Source organism: Thamnophis elegans, chromosome 12, assembly GCF_009769535.1.
Source record: "Thamnophis elegans isolate rThaEle1 chromosome 12, rThaEle1.pri, whole genome shotgun sequence".
NCBI lineage: Eukaryota > Metazoa > Chordata > Lepidosauria > Squamata > Colubridae > Thamnophis > Thamnophis elegans.
The window spans coordinates 45,384,043-45,403,358 of record NC_045552.1 but is presented as its reverse complement, the minus strand read 5'-3'; the positions used below and the strand labels follow the sequence as shown (position 1 = coordinate 45,403,358).

The 19,316-nt window shown below is 40.9% G+C and overlaps 1 protein-coding gene across 1 annotated transcript in view; it reads left to right on the top strand.

Moving 5' to 3' along the window:
- The first annotated feature begins 8,420 nt into the window (after positions 1-8,420).
- CHM (CHM Rab escort protein) overlaps positions 8,421-19,316 on the top strand; it is a 75,394-nt gene continuing 64,498 nt past the window's right edge. Inside the window, exon 1 of the mRNA XM_032228159.1 lies at positions 8,421-8,514. Coding sequence (XP_032084050.1) covers positions 8,466-8,514 — 49 coding nt within the window. The 5' untranslated portion in view covers positions 8,421-8,465. The remainder of the gene's footprint in view (positions 8,515-19,316) is intronic.

The window sequence follows — 19,316 nt, the reverse complement described above, 5'->3', positions numbered from 1 at the left end:
TTGAATAAAATACGGGGCTTGGATGGTTTAAAAGGGATCAAGATTAGGCAGCAAGAATATAGAGTCCGCGCTTTTGCGGATGATTTGGTCATAATATTGGAACAACCGCAGGAATCCAGTATGGTTTTAATGAATACGATTAATCAATATGGTCAAGTGTCTGGCTTTAAAATAAACTTAGGAAAAACCAAAATATTAGCTATAAATATGAATATTAAACAAAAGGAAGAATTAGGAGTGATGCTAGGATGTGAGGTAGTTAAAAAAGTCAAATATCTTGGAGTTAACATTTTAACTTCAAATGGGAAATTATATAAGCATAATTATGAACCACTTTGGCATAGCATACAGACAGAGATGAAAAAATGGGAGAAATTGCACTTATCTTTGCTGGGCAGGATAGCGGCAGTGAAAATGAACATTTTACCAAAATTTTTATTTCTTTTCCAAATGTTACCTATACTTAAAAAAGATGCGAACCTTCTAGAATGGCAGAAGGGTATCAACAAATTTGTGTGGGCAGGAAAGAAGCCGAGGGTAAAGATGAAAATAATGCAAGATGTACGCGAGAGAGGAGGATTGAAACTACCTAATTTAAAACTATATTATGATGCAGTGGCATTATCTGTAATTAGTGATTGGATTCATTTAACCAATGATAGAATATTGAACATTGAGGGACACGATCTGGTATTTGGTTGGCATGCTTACCTGTTATTCAACAAAAAATTGGATAAGAACTTTAAAAGTCATATTTTGATAAATGCTTTATTGCGGGTTTGGAAGAAATACCAATATAAATTAAATGACAAGATACCCATGTGGGCAATTCCTAGACATGCAATTGAAAATATGAATACAGCACAAAAACAGGACAGATTTACTTACAGACAGCTTCTTACCTCGGAAAGGGGGGTATTACAATTAAAATCTTTAGAGGTATTAAAAGAGGAGAAGGTAGTTCAAACATGGTTCCAGTATGGGCAATTACAGGCTAGGTGGAAAATAGATCAAAAAATTGGCTTTATTCAAGTTGAGGATAATCTGTTTAAACAAATAAGAGATCAAAGCTTAATGCATATAAAGAGGATATATAATGTATTAATACAGATGGATTCGGAAACAGAATTAGTTAAAGATTGTATGATAAAATGGGCTCAAAATATTGAGGAACCAATAATGTTGGATACATGGGAAAGAATTTGGGTAAGAAATGTGAAATTTACACAAGCTCAAAATCTGAGAGAAAATTTTTACAAGATGTTTTATAGATGGCATTTAGATCCTAAAAAGTTGGCTTCTATGTATCCGAATGTACAGCCTAAATGTTGGAGGTGTGGTTCTCTCGATGCTACATATTATCATATATGGTGGACCTGCCAAAAGGTTAAGGCATTTTGGATAAAAATATGGTGGGTCATGCAAAATGTTTTTAAAAAAAGGATAAAGTTTATTCCTCAGTTATTTTTACTAGGTATATGTACTGATTTTACAGTGGTAGAGACCAATTTGATTCTGCACCTGATAACTGCAGCAAGACTGTTGGTGGCGCAATATTGGAAGAAGGAAGACTTGCCTACAATCCAAGAATGGACATTGAAAGTAACAAACTTAGCTGAAATGGCTAAAATATCGGCATATCTCAAAGATCATTCAAATGAGAGATATAAACGAGACTGGAAAAAATGGATTGACTATATACAAAATAAATACGGGACTAAGAAATTCCAGTTAGCCTATGCTTAAGATCAGAAATGATTTAAACTGTTAAAAGTTAGTTCAGTAAGAAGAAGCTAAGTTCAATCTAGAATGTCATTAATTTCTTTATTTCTTTTTTCTCAATAGATTTTAGACTGTGTTAGTTAAAAATCCATACCGTGTACGGGTTCTGGGAAGTCGGGGGGGGAAGGAGGAGGGGGGATGGGGGGGTGGAGGGAGGGAGGGGTACACACAACAAAAAAAAATTGTATTTCAATGTCTTAATGATTGACAAATGATGACATATTTGTGTTTGTTTTTTTTTAAAGAAAAATAAAAAGTTCTCTTAAGATCCATCTGGATCTTGAGCCTATCTTCTTTTGCTATTGCAACTATTATCACTTCTCAGCTTGCCAACAAACTGAGAGGAGGGAAGGGGGAGATGGAATTAGGCTCCAGACATCAAGAACACATCCTAGGACATGCATAAGTGTACCAGCTTTCCTAATGTCCCTGTCCTACTGTCCCCATTTATTTGTACCCATTTCCTGTGTTCTTATTCATGTTTATTCTTCTTCCTGTTATCTTGTAGATGAGTGACCAATTAAATAAATAAATACATAAATCCTTGAGAACCAAGGACACTTCCGCAGGTGTTTTCCAGAGTCAATCTTTTTCTCCCAACAATATAGGTAAAGGTGACCGTCCTAATAGGTAAAGGTAAATGTGCTAGTTGTTCCCGACTCTAGGAGGCAGTGCTCATCTCTGTTTCAAAGCTGAAGAGCCAGTGCTGTCCAAAGACATCTCCATTGTCATGTGGCTGACATGACTAAACACCGAAGGCGCATGGAACGCTTTTACCTTCCCACCAAAGGTGGTCCCTATTTTTCTACTTGCATTTTTACATGCTTTTCAACTGCTAGGGTGGCAGAAGCTGGGGCAAGTAACAGGAGCTCACTCTGTTACGCAGCCCTAGGGATTTGAACCACCGAATTGCTGACCTTTCTGATTGACAAGCACAGTGTCTTAGCCACCACGTCCCTAATCCTAACATTATAATGAGACTCGATTGGACAATGTGACCTGCTCTAATAGGAGGACGGAGACTGATACTTTAATTATGTAGATTTGCGTGGGAATTAGTTAGATCTGGTTTTGCCCTAATCAGTGCCGTAATGATGTACCCAAATAGAGTTTTACATTCAGAGATTGGATTGTCTCGCTCGTGCTTGACAATATGACTTAATTTTGTTGTAGTGTCTGTAAAGCTAAATGTCCTCTACTTGCCTCGATCCCCTAGCTATGATTGTATGGTGTCTTTATTTGAAATCAAAAGGGTTTAATGATTTTAATTATGCAGTTCACTCAAGAGAATTCTGGTCCACAACAATAATAAAACTGCCAGGATGTGTTTTTCAACAGTTCTTCATCATGGTGGTTTCTAGCTGATGCCAAGGTCAAAGCTTTCCACAGCCACGACTCACAGTAAACAAACCAAATTCTGGATTAGCCCCACATGCTTTTTCATACGTTGCATAATGTGGCTTGATTTTGGTCACTGACCAAAGCAAATATTGTCTAGGTATCCATAACATGTGTAATTTTGCCTACTGATTTCACTGGGCATCTGGGTGGTTAGCAAGGAACATCAAACATAATATAATATCCACTTGCAAATGCATTTTAATAATATCCACTTGCAAATGCATCATTTTAGTGGTGACATCATAGAACACATTTTATTATTAGGCTTCTACTCAATCATTTCTCTGTCCTTTCTATCATGTTTCACGACACTATACTTTTATACCGACAGGTACAGAAATTAGATCTGAGATATCTCCTCAATTTTAAGGATTCCCTCTCCTCTTTTAATGAAAAAACATATTACCGGTAGTTCTCGACTTAGAACAATTCATTTAGTGACTGTTTAAAGTTACAACGGCACAAGTGACGTGATCTTTTTTCACACTTATGACTACTGCAGCATCTCCAGGGTCAAATGATCAAAATTCAGATGTTTGGCAACTGACTCATATTTATGATGGTTGCAGGGTCCCAGGGTCATGTGATCCCCTGAAATGCAAAGTCAACGGGGAAAGGTAGATTCACTTAACAGCTGTGTTAGTAACTTAACAATGGTGGCAAGAAAGGTTGTAAAATGGGGCAAAACTCACTTAACAACTGTCTTTCACTCAGCAACAAAATCTTGGGCTTAATTCTGGTCATAAGTCAAGGACCACCTCTATGTCACTTCTTTGTGGGAAATACAAATCTGGATTTTTGATTCTTTTGGTTTTCCCCTTTGGCTGTTTTTTGAATTCTACAATCTCCGATTTAGAGATTAACATCTCAATTTTTTCACCGAGTCCATTTCTAGTCACCATCTCATAACCAAGTTATTCACTCAGTGCATTGGGAGAAATATTTGGTTTGTATAACCCTTGCCAACAAAAGTGGGTATAGTCAAGGCTATGGTTTTCCCAGTTGCAATGGATGGCTGTGAAAGCTGGACCATAAGGAAGGCTGAGCGCCAAAGAATGGAGGCTTTTGAGCTATGGTGCTGGAGAAGACTCCTGTGAGTCCCTTGGACGGCAAAGTGATCCAACTAGTCAGTTCTAGAGGAGATCAACCCTGACTGCTCTTTAGAAGGCCAGATCCTGAAGAGGAAACTCAAGTACTTTGGCCTCCTAATGAGAAGGAAGGACTCCCTGGAGAAGAGCCTAATGCTGGGATAGATGGAGGTCAAAAGAAGAAGGGGATGGCAGAGAATGAGGTGGCTGGGTGGAGTCACAGAAGCAGTTGGCGTGAGCTTGAATAGACTCCAGAATATGGTAGAGGACAGGAGGGCCTGGAGGAACGTTGTCCGTGGGGTTGCGATGGGTCGGACATGACTTCTCAACTAACAACAACAAAATAAGTGTTTTTCAGCTATCTTGTCTTTCCCCCCTCTTTTGGGTGAACCAACACTTTATAACAATGTATTAATGGAATAAGAGTCAGGTTCCCCCCCCCCACCCCCTTCTTTATATGTATATCTTCATAGATATTTGGGAACCCAAGCCGGCAATATCTATTTCTGGAAAGGCTGGTCTTCAATCCAAAACCTTCCTGTCTTTAAAAGCTACTTGCTAAAAGGTGAGAATGAATGATTTTATGTCTGGGATTACTTCTGAATGTCAGATCACACCCTGGAGAACGATGAGTAACAAAGAAGAAAAAAAAGGCATAGAGAATAAGAGGCTGGTTGGATTTACATATCACCTTAAGCTTTGCCTTGCTTTAACCACGGCGTCAGCCAGAACCCAGAATGGAATGAAACAAGCAGAATGGAACAGAATTGGAAGGGACCTTGGAGGTCTTCTAGTCCAGGGGTCACCAACCTTTCGGATCTCAGGGACCACTAAATTCATAATTTTAAATCCCGCGGACTACTAAAATGATCTGCGTAATGACCGGCTGGGCGGGTGTGGCTAGATGATCATGTGACTGCATGGGCATGGCCAACTCTATGTCACTTATGTCGAGGGGCACCTCTCTGGCCTTTATTCGCCCCTCCCCTCCCAGCCATATCAAATATTACGAGATAAAATAGAATTAAGATATAATGTATAGATATAAATCTAAAATAAAAATATGGATAAAATAATACAATACAATACAATAGCAGAGTTGGAAGGGACTGTGGAGGTCTTCTAGTCCAACTCCCTGCCTAGGCAGGAAACCCTATACCATTTCAGACAAATGACTATCCAACATCTTCTTAAAGACTTCCAGTGTTGGGGCATTCACAACTTCTGGAGGCAAGTTGTTCCACTGATTAATTGTTCTGTCAGGAAATTTCTCCTCAGTTCTAAGTTGCTTCTCTCCTCAATTAGTTTCCACCCATTGCTTCTTGTTCTACCCTCAGGTGCCTTGGAGAATAGTTTGACTCCCTCTTTTTTGTGACAGCCCCTGAGATATTGGAACACTGCTATCACGTCTCCCCTAGTTCTTCTTTCCATTAAACTAGACATATCCATTTCCTACAACCGTTCTTCATGCTTTAGCCTCCAGTCCCCTAATCATCTCTGTTGCTCTTCTCTGCACTCTTTCTAGAGTCTCCACATCTTTTCTACATCGTGGCAACCAAAACTGAATGCAGTACTCCACATGTGGCTTTACCAAGCAGTATTTCTCAACTGTGGCTATTTTAATACAGGTGGAATTCAACTCCCAGAATTATTCTCCAGATAACCTGGCCATGCTGGCTGTGGAATTCTGGCGCTCAAAACTGGATGCAGTATTCCAAGTGTGGCCTTACCAAGGCATTAAAAAAGAGGTATTAACACTTCACGTTATCTTGATTCTCTCTGTTTATGCAGTCTAAAACTGTGTTGGCTTTTTGGCAGCTGCTGCACATGGCTGGCTCTTATTTATGATTGTCCACTAGGACTCCACAGTTATTACTGTTGAGCAAGGTACCACCTATACTGTACCTGTGCATTTCGTTTTTCTTGCCTAAATGTACAACCTTACTCTTTTCACCATTGAATTTCATTTTATTAGATAGTGCCCAATGTTCAAGTTTGTCAAGATCCTTCTGTATCTTTAGCCTATCTTCTGGAGTGTTGGCTATTCCTGCCAGCTTGGTATCATCTGCAAATTTGATGAGTTCCCCATTTATTCCCTCATCCAAATCATTGATGAAGATGTTGAAGAGTACTGGGCCCAAAACAGAGCCTTGGGGTACTCCACTGCATACTTCCCTCCATGAAGATGCAGTTCCATTGAGGACTACACGTTGAGTGTGGTTGGTCAGCCAGTTACGAATCCATCTGGTGGTGATGCTGTCTAACCCACATTCTTCTACTTTATCTAGTAGTAGGTTATGGTCTACCTTATCAAATGCCTTACTGAAGTCCAAGTAAACTATATTGACGGCATTCCTCTGGTCCACTAATCTTGCCACATTATCAAAGAATGCAATAAGATTAGTCTGGCATGATCTGTTTTTGACAAACCCATGTTGGCTTTTGGCTATTACTTTGTTTGCTTCTAGGTGTTCGCTAATTCGTTGCTTGATTATGTTTTCCAGAATCTTTCCTGGTATTGAGATCAGGCTGATGGGTCTGTAGTTTCCTGGATCTGTTTTTTTCCCTTTTTTGAAGATGGGAACCACATCAGCTCTTTCCTAGTCCTCTGGTAGTTCTTTGGTACTCCAGGATCTCTGAAAAATATATAGTTCAGTGGTTAACACATCTGCCTAACATGTAATACAGCCCAGGTTCGAATCCCAGTAAGGGTACGGCTAGCTGATGAGAGCTAAATAGCTTGAAATAGATCTATACTACTCCCTTTATTTATTTATCAGCACAAATACAACACAAATGTAACAAAGGCAACAGTAAAAATATTGGGTTTCTGTCTGGATGGTCTCTTGTGACAAGCCGATAGACAGAGAAAGGAAGCAGTAGGCTTCCTCCCATATTTGGGCATACCAGGGGTTGTGACACTAAATAAATAAATACATACATACATACATACATACATACATACATACATACATACATACATATATATTTGTTATATTTATGCTGATAAATAAATAAAGGGAGACTAGTATAGATCTATTTCAAGCTATTTAGCTCTCATCAGCTAGCCACACCCTTGTTGGGAATCGAACCTGTGCTCTATTGCCTCTCAGGCAGATGTGTTAACCATTGAGCTACAGAGCTCGACTCCTTATCGACTTTATATATATATATATATATATATATATATATATATATATATATATATATATATATATATATATATATATATATATATATATATTTAAAGTCACAACCCCTGGTATGCCCAAGTATGGGAGGAAGGTCACACTTCCACTCTCTGTCATTAGTGGAAGTGTGACCTTCCTCCCATACTTGGGCATACCAGGGGTTGTGACTTTAAGTATATACCTCCCACCCTGGCTGGCTGATAAAGGAGTCGTTCTCTGTAGCTCAAATGGTTAACTCCCTGCCTGGGAGGCAATGGAGCACAGGTTCGATTCCCAAACTTGGGTATGGCTAGCTGATGAGAGCTAAATAGCTTGAAATAGATCTATACTAGTCTCCCTTTATTTATTTATCAGCATAAATATAACATATATATATATATATATATATATATATATATATATATATATATATATATATATATATATATATATATATATATATATATATATATATACACACACACACACAAACATATATATATATATATATATATATATATATATATATATATATATATATATATATATATATAAGCAGAACCTCCATACTATAAAGCATACACACACACACACACACATGCAGAACCTCCATACTATAAAGCAGTCTACCGCTAACGCAGCCGTTGGGGAAACAGCAGTAGGGAGGAATTGCTGAATTAAGTAACTACAGTTTGGGATGCTCATATGAAATGTTCTACGTCCTCCTATGAATTTGTTGGAATTGCTGAATTAAGTCTGCAAATCTTGCAACTTTAACGTAACGTTGATATGGATTCGGAGGAAGAAGGGGGATTAGCTTTAAAAAAAGGCGCTCAAACTAAATGGGCACAAAGACCTTTCGAACGGTCGCTCCGGCGGCAAGTTCGAAAAAAGAACTACACTCCCCACAATGCCCCGCGAAGGATTTTCCGGCCGCCGCTCCGCCTCGACTCGCTTCCGGTAGCGCTCGGCAGAGGCAGAGGCGTCACGTGACCGCGGCCGAAAATTTTTTTCCCCTCTCAAGATGGCGGACCACTTGCCTTCCGAGTTTGATGTGGTGGTCATAGGAACGGGTGAGGGAACTCGCGTGAATGTAACGTGCGAATGGCTGGGCGGGGTTAAGGGAAGCGTGTCCGAGGCTGGAGCAGAGGGCGAGATTGGCTAGGATCTTGGAAGCCTTTTGGAAGGGAAGGAAGCAGCTTTGGAAATAAACCGATCCTTTCCTGCATCGGGTGCAGCCCCCTAGGGGTTGGACTGCAATTACCATCATCCCCAGCCAAGTCCGGGTTTGGAAGAGGAGACGATGCCAGGCTAATGGGGGGTCGGTGCGCCGTTGAGAGAAAAAGGGGCAGGTGCTGGTGGCTTTTTGGTTCATTATTATTATTAATGTCCTGCTTCTTCTGTAGGCAAAGCGTGTTCAATTTTTTTGGCTTTCCTGGGTCTCATTGAATGAAGAGGAATTGTCTTGGGCCTTATATAATGTGTGTGTGTGGGTGCGTGTTTTTATAAATAAATATTTATCTAAATCTAAATTAACCTAACCCTATCTATCTATCTATCTATCTATCTATCTATCTATCTATCTATCTATCTATCTATCTATCTAATCCATCTATCATCCACCCATCATCATTATCTATCTATCTATCTATCTATCTATCTATCTATCTATCTATCTATCTAATCCATTCATCATCCATCTATCTATCTATCTATCTATCTATCTATCTATCTATCTATCATCTATCTATCTATCTATCTATCTATCATCCATCCATCCATCATCATCATCATCATTCTATCTATCTATCTATCTATCTATCTATCTATCTATCTATCTATCTATCTATCTATCCCATCCATCTATCCATCCATCCATCCATCCATCCATCCATCATCTATTTATCTATCTAATTATCTATCTATCTATCTATCTATCTATCTATCTATCTATCTATCTATCTAATCCATTCATCATCCATCTGTCTGTCTGTCTGTCTATGTATCTATCTGTCCATCCATCCATCTATCATCCATCCATCATCATTATTATTATCTATCTATCTATCTATCTATCTATCTATCTATCTATCTATCCCATCCATCATCCATCCATCCATCCATCCATCCATCCATCCATCCATCTATCATCCATCCATCATCTATCTATCTATCTATCTAATTATCTATCTATTCCATCCATCATCTATCTATCATCTATCTATCTATCTATCTATCTATCTATCTATCTATCTATCTATCTATCTATCTATCTATCTATCTCTCCCCCCCTCTCTATCTAATCCATCCATCCATCCATCTATCTAATCCATCCATCATCTATCATCTATCTATGAGCTATATCTGCCTGCCTGGCCTGCCTGCCTGTCTCTCTCTGTGTCTGTCTAATCTATCATCTATCTACAGACAGACAGACAGACAGACAGACACAAACACACACACACAGAGTTGAAAGGGACCTTGGAGGTCTTCTAGTCCAATCCCCTGCTCACTCAGGAAACCCAATACCATTTCAGACAATTGGTTGTCCAATCTCTTCTTGGGATTGGTCCAAAGTTTCTCAATTGCCTTCATGTCGATGGCAGAACTAAAACTAACCATCTCTTCGTTTCTATCCTGGCACTTTTAACTGCTGTACCAAACTGGCTCTCCTTGCCTTCAAGTCAAGTCTTGAGGTCTGCTGACTGCCTGGACTAGTCCCTGCAATTTCCTTAACAACTTTATTTGGAAGTGTTTTGCCACTGTCTTCTAGAGATGAAGTTTCCTTCTGGCTCAAAGTCACCCAACTGGCTTTGTGCTTAAGGCAGGGCTAGAACTCAAAGCTTGGTACCTTAACCACTACACCAATCTGGCTCTGTTAGGCAGTATAATCTTGGAATGGGTGATTGGATTTGAGTTTGCTCATGGGACTAACAATACCTTCTGGGTATTTTTACTGGGGAGTGAAGAATTGGATAGATGCATTGGATGGATAAAACAAAACCTCTCACAATTCAGAATCCTTAGTTTTCTTGTCCATTATGAGCCGAGGTGGCGCAGTGATTAGGGTGCAGTACTGCAGGCCACTTCAGCTGACTGTTATCTGCAGTTCAGCGGTTCAAATCTCACCGGCTCAAGGTTGACTCAGCCTTCCATCCTTCCGAGGTGGGTGAAATGAGGGCCCAGACTGTGGGGGCAATATGCTGACTCTGTAAACCGCTTAGAGGGGGCTGAAAGCCCTATGAAGCGGTATATAAGTCTAACTGCTATTGCCTTTTCTTTCTGTAACTGCGTTTAGTTCATTTGCTGTAATTGGTTTTCATGCTGGGTCTGAAAGCATTGCAGATACAAGTTCTTTTTATTTTATTTAACATAGCTAATATGGATGCTGAATGCCTTAAAGATTTCAAGCCAGGTTATAATAAATCCATCAAATGCATGCAGTAAAGTGAAATAAAACTATTTTAAAATTAAAGGTATTTGCATTTCCAATTATTTATTTGTCCACACATTGTTGTTGTTTTTTTAAAAATTAGTTCTATACTCTGTAGACTGTTCAGCGTGTAGTTCTTTGCAGACATTAATAGAAGCCAGACATATCATCCGGATGAATAATGCTATTATCAGTAGCTAGCCTGTGTATAGAAAAGCTGAGTTAAGAGTGCCTGACAAAAACTGTCTAACACATTAAGCTATGGTTTATTTAACCAAATGTTATTGAACAAACCATGCCTGACTGAGGTCACGTAGTATTCTTCGCTAAAATCAGCTAAAACATTTTGGTTTTACATGCTTTGTGAATGCAGATAATTGTGTTTCATTCAAACTTTAGTAAACCACCAGTGAAAATGGAATGCCTTGTTCACTCTCTCCTTTATCAGGGACTATATTTATTTATTCCTAGGAATTTATTATTCTCTTCCTGCCCTAGCCCCTTCTCTTTAGCTACCTGCTTAGTTCTGAAGTGCTTGCGCTCATTTACATATTTATTTCCCCTTCATGAATATTAAAAATGGCAAATTTGTTAGGATCTGTCATGCATGAACATTATTGCCATTCTGAAAGTACCACGAGGTACTGTGATTGAGTTTCTTCATTGTTTTCTTTAACGATGGCTTCTTTAGTCTCAGTTGGATGGGTTTGTGTGTCACTCTAAATCGGGGTGTCAAATTTGATTTCATTGAGGGCTGCATCAGGGTTGTGTTTGACCTCGGGGCCCAGGGTGGGCGTGGCCAGCTCGACGTCACTCGTATCGGGATGCCTGTGATGGCTTGCGCGCTCGCCCAGCAAAAATGGGCCTCTAAGCTCCGTTTTTGGCTGTGACAGCTTCCTGCAACCCTCAACCAGCTAAAACTGAGCTCAGAGGGGTGCGGGCCCTTCATTTTTACTGACAGAGGCACCGCAGGCTGGTCCGTTGCTGTTTCCAGGACAGCCTCGTGGGCCAGATCTAAGCACCCCGTGGGCCGGATCTGGCCCGTGGGCCTTGAGTTTGACACCCCTGCTCTAAATCATAAATCACGATGACTGATGTTTTACAGTGCAATAAGGAATGTGCACTATGGTTTAGCCCAATATAGCAACCCAGCCTATATGACTATGATTTTGAATATATTCAAAATGCATTGAGTAAGTTTCAAACGATAGCTAAACTATGCGAAATATCTTTAAATTGTGCTGTAAGTTACAGCTGCCAGATGTGGACCACATCACAGAATCTAGCATGCAAGATCAGGTGGATCTATTCTAAATTAGTCTGGGGGAAAAAAATGGCAAGGCTGAAGGTTAAGGAGATTAGCAGGTCCAGAAATCGATTTTTGCTGTAAAAGCCTGTGTGTTCAACATTCAATTCAGATAAGAATTAGTTTCAATATGTGTTTATAGGATGCTGATCCTTATTTCAGTATATGGGTGTTTGTCATGAGCCAACTAATCGGCATCTGATTATGACGTTTCAGTTAAAAAAACAAACTTCTGAACCTTAAATTTGCTCTAAAGGTTCTGTTAGCTTAAGATCAGGAATCACTAGGTTCAAATTCTTACTTCATATATAAAGCTTATTAGGTCTCCTGAGGGAGGAAAACTACATAGACTTTCCCAAATACCTTCATTTGGAGGAGGGGAAACATTCTTGAATTCAGCTCAATTCCTAGTGACTCTCTTGACACAACCATCCAGTTATCTTGCCAAACTACAAAAATACAGAATTACCTTCCGGGATTCCCCGCCCTCCCGCCCCCTGGAAATTTAGCCTACAGCCCTAATACTGTAGTTCTTGGTAATCTCCAGGAATTTCTGACTCTGTCATCTGCACCTCCATAACTGTCTGGTTTGGCTCTGCAACCAAACAAGACAAACATAGACTTCGATGTATAATTAGAACTGCAGGAAAAACATTGGCTATTAACCTGCCTTCCATTGAGGACCTACACACTGCACAAGTCAAAAAGAGGGCTGTGAAAACATCTACATCCCCCTCATACTTTGTTTCAACTATTGCCCTCAAAATGACGCTACAGGCCATTGCACACCAAAACAACTAGACACAAGGACAGTTTTTCTCCAAATCCCATCACTCTGCTTAACAACTAATTCCCACAACACTGTTAATAATTTACTAAGAATGTATTACTATCATCCTTCTCTTCCTTCCTAGTATCTATCTCTGCACACTTATGATTATAACCATGTTGCTTGTATCCTTCAATTTATATTGTTTTTATTGGTTTCCTAGTACGATTTGATAGCTTATTAGTAACCTTGACTATCACTAAGTGTATCTTTTTATTCTTGATGAATGTATTATTCTCCTTATGTATACTGAGAGCATCTGCACTAAAGACAAATTCCTTGGCCAATAAAGAATTCTGTTCTGTTCTATTCCCTATTCTATTCTATTCTATTCCTAATCAATAGTGATACCTTTAGCTTTCTGGGCCAGTTATGGTCAGCCCTGGTTTTACTGAGATTCTTAATGGAGAGGATAAAAGCTGAATGAAAGAGAACCCTCGACTTCCTCTTAAATTTCTTGTGTTCCTGAGAGAAGAGCAGGACCAGGGAGGAAGTGACCTCACCTGGAGCTCTGATCCGGTTGCCTTTTGTGAGACGTAGGATGGTTAGAGGAAGGGCAGAATGTAATCCAATGAATTGAGTGGCTTTATGCAGGAGCACAAAGAAGGCCAGGTTTTAGGAGAGCCTTGGTGGACTTGGAGAAGAGTCTGTTTCATGGATAAATGTGTTCATCGTAGCTGTTGGAAGAAATGTCCTTCTGGGTTCAGTTCCAAGTGGGGAGAAAGACACTGGAAACATGGTGGCTGTTTGGAAAGATGGTTTTAATGGTGGACAGGGCCATCTGCCTTGAAGATGCTGGGTGAAGAACAAAAAGGGAGGAGATGCTGAGAGTGCCTGAGATTTATGCCCACTCTGGACTTTTGAATTTGAGCTTGTATTCTGATTGGTTGTCAGATTTCCATGGGGCCATGCAGGGGCTGTCCTGAGTTCCAAGCTTGGTTGACTCTACTGGGTGATGATGTAATGAAAGGGCTTTGGGATTCCTATTATAGCTCTGCCTGAAGGAGGTAGATCTTTGTTATGTAGAATAGACTGGCCCAGGCATTAATGGCCATTGACAAAGGGGAGGTGGGCTGAGTTTTTGCCTCCCTTTTAGGGGAAATATTCTGCCCTTTTAATATTTCCTAAAATATTTCATTTTTCCAGGAGAGGGGTGGGCGCTAACGTCCTACATAGCCATCAAATCGTCAAAGCAGTTATTACTCCAGTTTGAATCAGAACGCCAGTTCAGATTTTGTGTTTCTAGTGGTTGTACAAAAATGGTTTTTTGAAAGGTAGATTACTGCTAGATGGCCTACGTTTTGCTGCAATTAAATTTGGAAAACATTAAAAAAAAAAACCAATTCCTTCATCCCTATTTTATCCAAAACCTGAGAGGATTTGTTAGAAATTGAGACCTCCGACTGCATCTTCTAATAACATTTCAAGTATTTTGCCAAGCTACGTGGATTCGGTAGAGTCTTTCCACCCAATGCCTGAGGCCAATCACTTGTGGCTTAATAACAAATTATGATTGAAACACAAGCGTAGTTCTGTTTGATATAAATCTCAGAGTCAGTGCTGTTTTGAAATATGGACTGGGAATGGATCCAAATTTGATCCCGTGTTTTCATCTTTGGATCACAGTGTACCTCTCTGTTGTTCCTCCTAACTGGGATATTGTGCAAGTTAGCTGTTGTTTAACTTATACCCTACACTTTATCCCCACCTGAAAGATGTTTGTGGTTTCTGACTGTATGTCAAACTAAGTCTCTTCTCTCTGTTTTCTCCTCTAAAAAGTGTGTGTGTGTGTGTGTGTGTGTGTGTGTGTGTGTGTATAAAACACCCAAAGCCCATTGTAAATTTTCTGGTTCCATGCAATTTTTCCCATTCTTTCTGTTTCTGATCTTCGCTAGTTATAAATAACACATGAAATGACTTTCAAGGTAGAAGGCAGGGACCCATTTTGAAATATTCTATAAAATAAACCGTGATTTATAGCTCCCTGTGATTTTGGCTGAAAGCGTTTGGGCTTCGCCCAGTCATCAGAGTCCTGTCAGAGGAAGCTGTTATTTATTGGTCGATATGCCAGGAATGGTGGTGATAGTACTTTATGTTTATCTTATGTAAGTATAATGTTAAGAAAAATCAATTCCAAATACTAATACGGTTTTTAAAATGTATCATGGCACACTAGCCAAACAGAGACACTGGGGCATCAGGAAAGCTAGTGCTTTTTTTTAAGCCCCTGCCTAGTTGTATTGCTTTGAATCTTTTCAGATGTAATCTTTTGCCAGTTCTTTGATATTTTCTGTCCCAATGTTTAATACTAAATTGGGCTTTTATCTAGCCCCCAGGTTATCAATATCACTGATCACTTTCAGGAGTTTTCTAGCCAGAATTTGCACAAAACCCATGTGCTCAGCAGCTGTTACAGCGCTCTATGTAAAGAAGCATTGTTTTGATAACATGGCCCCAGGATGTAACATTCACACCCTTTCTCCGTGCTAACAGTCACAACAGGGGGACCCATTTCAGTTCCTTCTTGTACTGTTAAATAACAGTATTTAGGATTCCCTGAGGTGGAGTGGAGTCTGGGGCATTGCATATCCGGAATCTTTGCAAAGGTTCAAATGAAGATTTATAGCACAAGGTATGGAGTGAGCTCCCATTACTTGTCCCAGCTTCTGCCAACCTAGCAGTTTGAAAACATGTAAAAATGCAAGTAGAAAAATAGGAACCACCCTTGATGGGAAGGTAACAGCCTTCCGTGCACCTTCGATGTTTAGTCTTGCCAGCCACATGACCATGGAGACGTCTTTGGACAGTGCTGGCTCTTTGGCTTTGAAATGGAGATCAGCACTGCTCCCTAGAGTCAGGAATGACTAGCACACATGTCCGGGGGGGTGGGTGGAATCTTTACCTTTACTAGTCCCATTTTGACGATGTGTCCACAACATGCTGCAGAACGGGGCTCTCCATCCTTGGCCACTTTAAGACTTGTGGACGTCAATTCCCAGAATTCCCCAGCCAGCCAGCGCTGGCTGAGGAATTCTAGGAGTTGAAGTCCACAAGTCTTAAAGCGGCCAAGGATGGAGGCTCCTGCTGTAGAATAAAGTGTATTTAGTGGAGGTCGAATTCAGCACCTTGGATAGTTCATGTTTGCAACTTCCTGCAGCTATTCAGGCTTGGTTGGTAGTTAAAACTTTCCTATAACATGTCCAGTTGATTTCTTTTGGCATTTTCCACAGAGACTTTTATTTTTTGCAATATATGTAACACACAACAGTCAGAGATGCTTATAAACCATTTTCAGGCTTTTGTGATAAGCTGGCACCCATCCCTTCTTTCAGTTTGCACATCACACTGAATCACAGTTTGGTTTAACTATAGGCAGTTGAATAGCCACAACATCTGGGACTCCATAAACATTAACCCCGGGGTGTCCAAACTTGAGAACTTTTAAGACTTGTGGACTTCAACCCCCAGAATTTCCCAGCCAGCCATGCACAGGTCTTAAAGTTCCCAAATTTGGACACCCCTGCATTAACCGATGAATATGGATTTTTTTTTCTCAGTGGAACTTTGCTTTAACGCAAGGGTGAACAATATTTTTGGCAAAGTAAGCACATTTAGAGTTTTGAGGGTCTTTGGTTGGCATTCTCACAAGAAGATGTACCCAACTACAAAGAAGACATTTACTACAAATAATAATAAACTATTCTTCTTCCTCCCTTTATAGGGGAACATGCAAGTTATTAGCTGCAATGTTCATTCAGTCTTCATTCAAGTTGAATGAAGGGGACTTGGCACCCATCTTTGCACATCAATCTTACTCATAGGTGGTTTACTTGTGGTTTGCTGATATAGCTACTTTTGGGTGAGTCCCCAACATATGAAACCAATGGCTCTCAACTTTTTCTTCATCCCAGACCCTCTTTAAATACCTTTTGTGCAGAGGTGGTATTCAACAGGTTCTGACCAGTTCTGGAGAACCAGTAGCGGAAATTTTGAGTCGTTGGGAGAACCAGTAAATACCACCTCTGATTGGCCCCATCCCCATCTATTCTCTGCCTCCCGAGTCCCAGCTGATCGGGAGGAAATGGGGATTTTGCAGTATCTTTCCCCTGGAGTAGAGAGGGAATGGGGATTTTACAGTATCCTTCCCCTGGAGTGGATAGGGAATGGGGATTTTACTGCATCCTTCCCCTGGAGTGGAGAGGAAATGGGGATTTTACTGCATCCTTCCCCTGGAGTGGAGAGGGAATGGGGATTTTACTGCATCCTTCCCCTGGAGTGGAGAGGGAATGGGGATTTTACTGCATCCTTCCCCTGGAGTGGAGAGGGAATGGGGATTTTACTGCATCCTTCCCCTGGAGTGGAGAGGGAATGGGGATTTTACTGTATCCTTCCCCTGGAGTGGAGAGGGAATGGGGATTTTACTGCATCCTTCCCCTACCACGCCACCAAGCCACACCCACAGAACCGGTAGTAAAAAAAATTGAATCCCACCACTGCTTTTGTGGCCACGGAACATGACCACGGACCCCCAAGACTTAACTCAAGATTTAAATCATAACATTTTTTCCTAGCCTTCATGGACCTCCTCTGATGACATCGTGGCCTTCCAGGGGTCCACGGAGCACTGGTTGAGAACCCCTGTCCTAAACCATAATTCAGAGTATACAAACCACAATGGTTGTTTACCAAATTTCCTTCCTTGAAGCATTTGGAAATAATCCAAGAAAGTCACTTATAATCGGTTGAAAATAGTTTGATTCCTAGTGGTTTCATATTTTTCCCCCCCATGCAACCTTCTGCATTCCAGGTATATTGAGAAAGGCTTGCTTAACACAAGAAAGTCCTTCACTGGGCAAGTTATGCTTTTGAATAGATTTTTATGCAGTTTTGTAAATATAAATCACTCTGTTTTGGAGTTCTTACATTGAACTGGATAACTGGTTCCCCCCTCTTACTATTTAGGTTCTGACACCCTCTCTTCTCCCTGTCTCTTTCATTCCAGGAATTTATTTGTACTAAGGTGGATAATCTTTGAAATTCCAATTACAAGCCCGTATTCTACAACTTGATGCCTAACTGCCTCTGATCAATGTCTTTTCTTTCTTTTTTTCTTTTTCTACTGGGAAGCACTTTCCTTTTATTGCCTCCAGCAGTATTCCATATATTGCCTTTTATTGCTTCAGGTGATATTCTAGATATTGAATTCTGATGTATGAATAGTTTGAAGTTGTATCCTCTCCCAGTTAAAAGGATTAAGGACCGCATACTGCCGTTTGGTTGCTCCGAATCCCAGTTTGTTAAAACAAAGGTTTTAGGCTTGAGGGTCTGCTTGTTTTATTTATGTATTTGCTATTGATTAATTGATCGATCGATTGGTTTTCTTTAAACTTTAGCACATATATTTTGCCCTTCAAAACATGAAACATTAACGTACCCAAGCCCGTAATGGTGAACCGATGGCACATGTGCCACAGGTGGCACACGGAGCCATATCTGCCAGCACATGAGCCATCAGCTGCAGCGCACATGCGTGCACCAGCCAGTTGATTTTCGGCCTTCTGGAGGGCTGGGGGAGGCCGTTTTTGCCCTCCCCAGGCTTCAAGAAAGCCTCCAGAGCCTGGGGAAGGCGAAAGCAGCCTCCCCCCAGTCTCCCGGAGGCCCTCTGGAAGCTGGAAATGGATCATTTCCAAACTTCCTTTTGGCCTATTGGGCCTGTTTTTCACCCTCCCCAGGCTCTGGAGGCTTTCCTGGAGCTTGGGAAGGGAGAAAATGGTCTCTCCTGGCTCCCTGGAGGAAATACCAAACTCAGCTGGGAGGCAAGTAATGCGGTGGGCATGGGAGGAGAGTGTGGGAGAGGTTATGTGCGCATGTGGGGGGCGCTTTGCATTATGGGTGCTGGCATACACGTGCTTGAAAGTGCGCATGCCCTCACATTTTTGGCACCAAACAACAAAAAGGTTAGCCATCACTGCGCTAGGCCCATCGTCTAGAGCAGGGATGTCAAATTCAAGACCCGCGGTCCGGATCCAGCCTGCAGGGTGCTTAGATCTGGCCCGCGCTGCTCCCCTGGAAACAGTGAAGGACCGGCACACGTTGCCTCTGTGCGGCCTCCCGGGCTCCGCTTTCGATGGCAGAGGGCTGCAGGATGTTGAGCTGGCCACGCCTACCCTGACCACACCCCTCCGGCGACGCCTACCCCAAGGTCAAACACAACCCTGATACTGCCCTCAATGAAATTGAGTTTGACACCCCTGATCTAGAGCAGCCTTTTCAACCTTGGCTGTTTTAATACAGGTGGAATTCAACT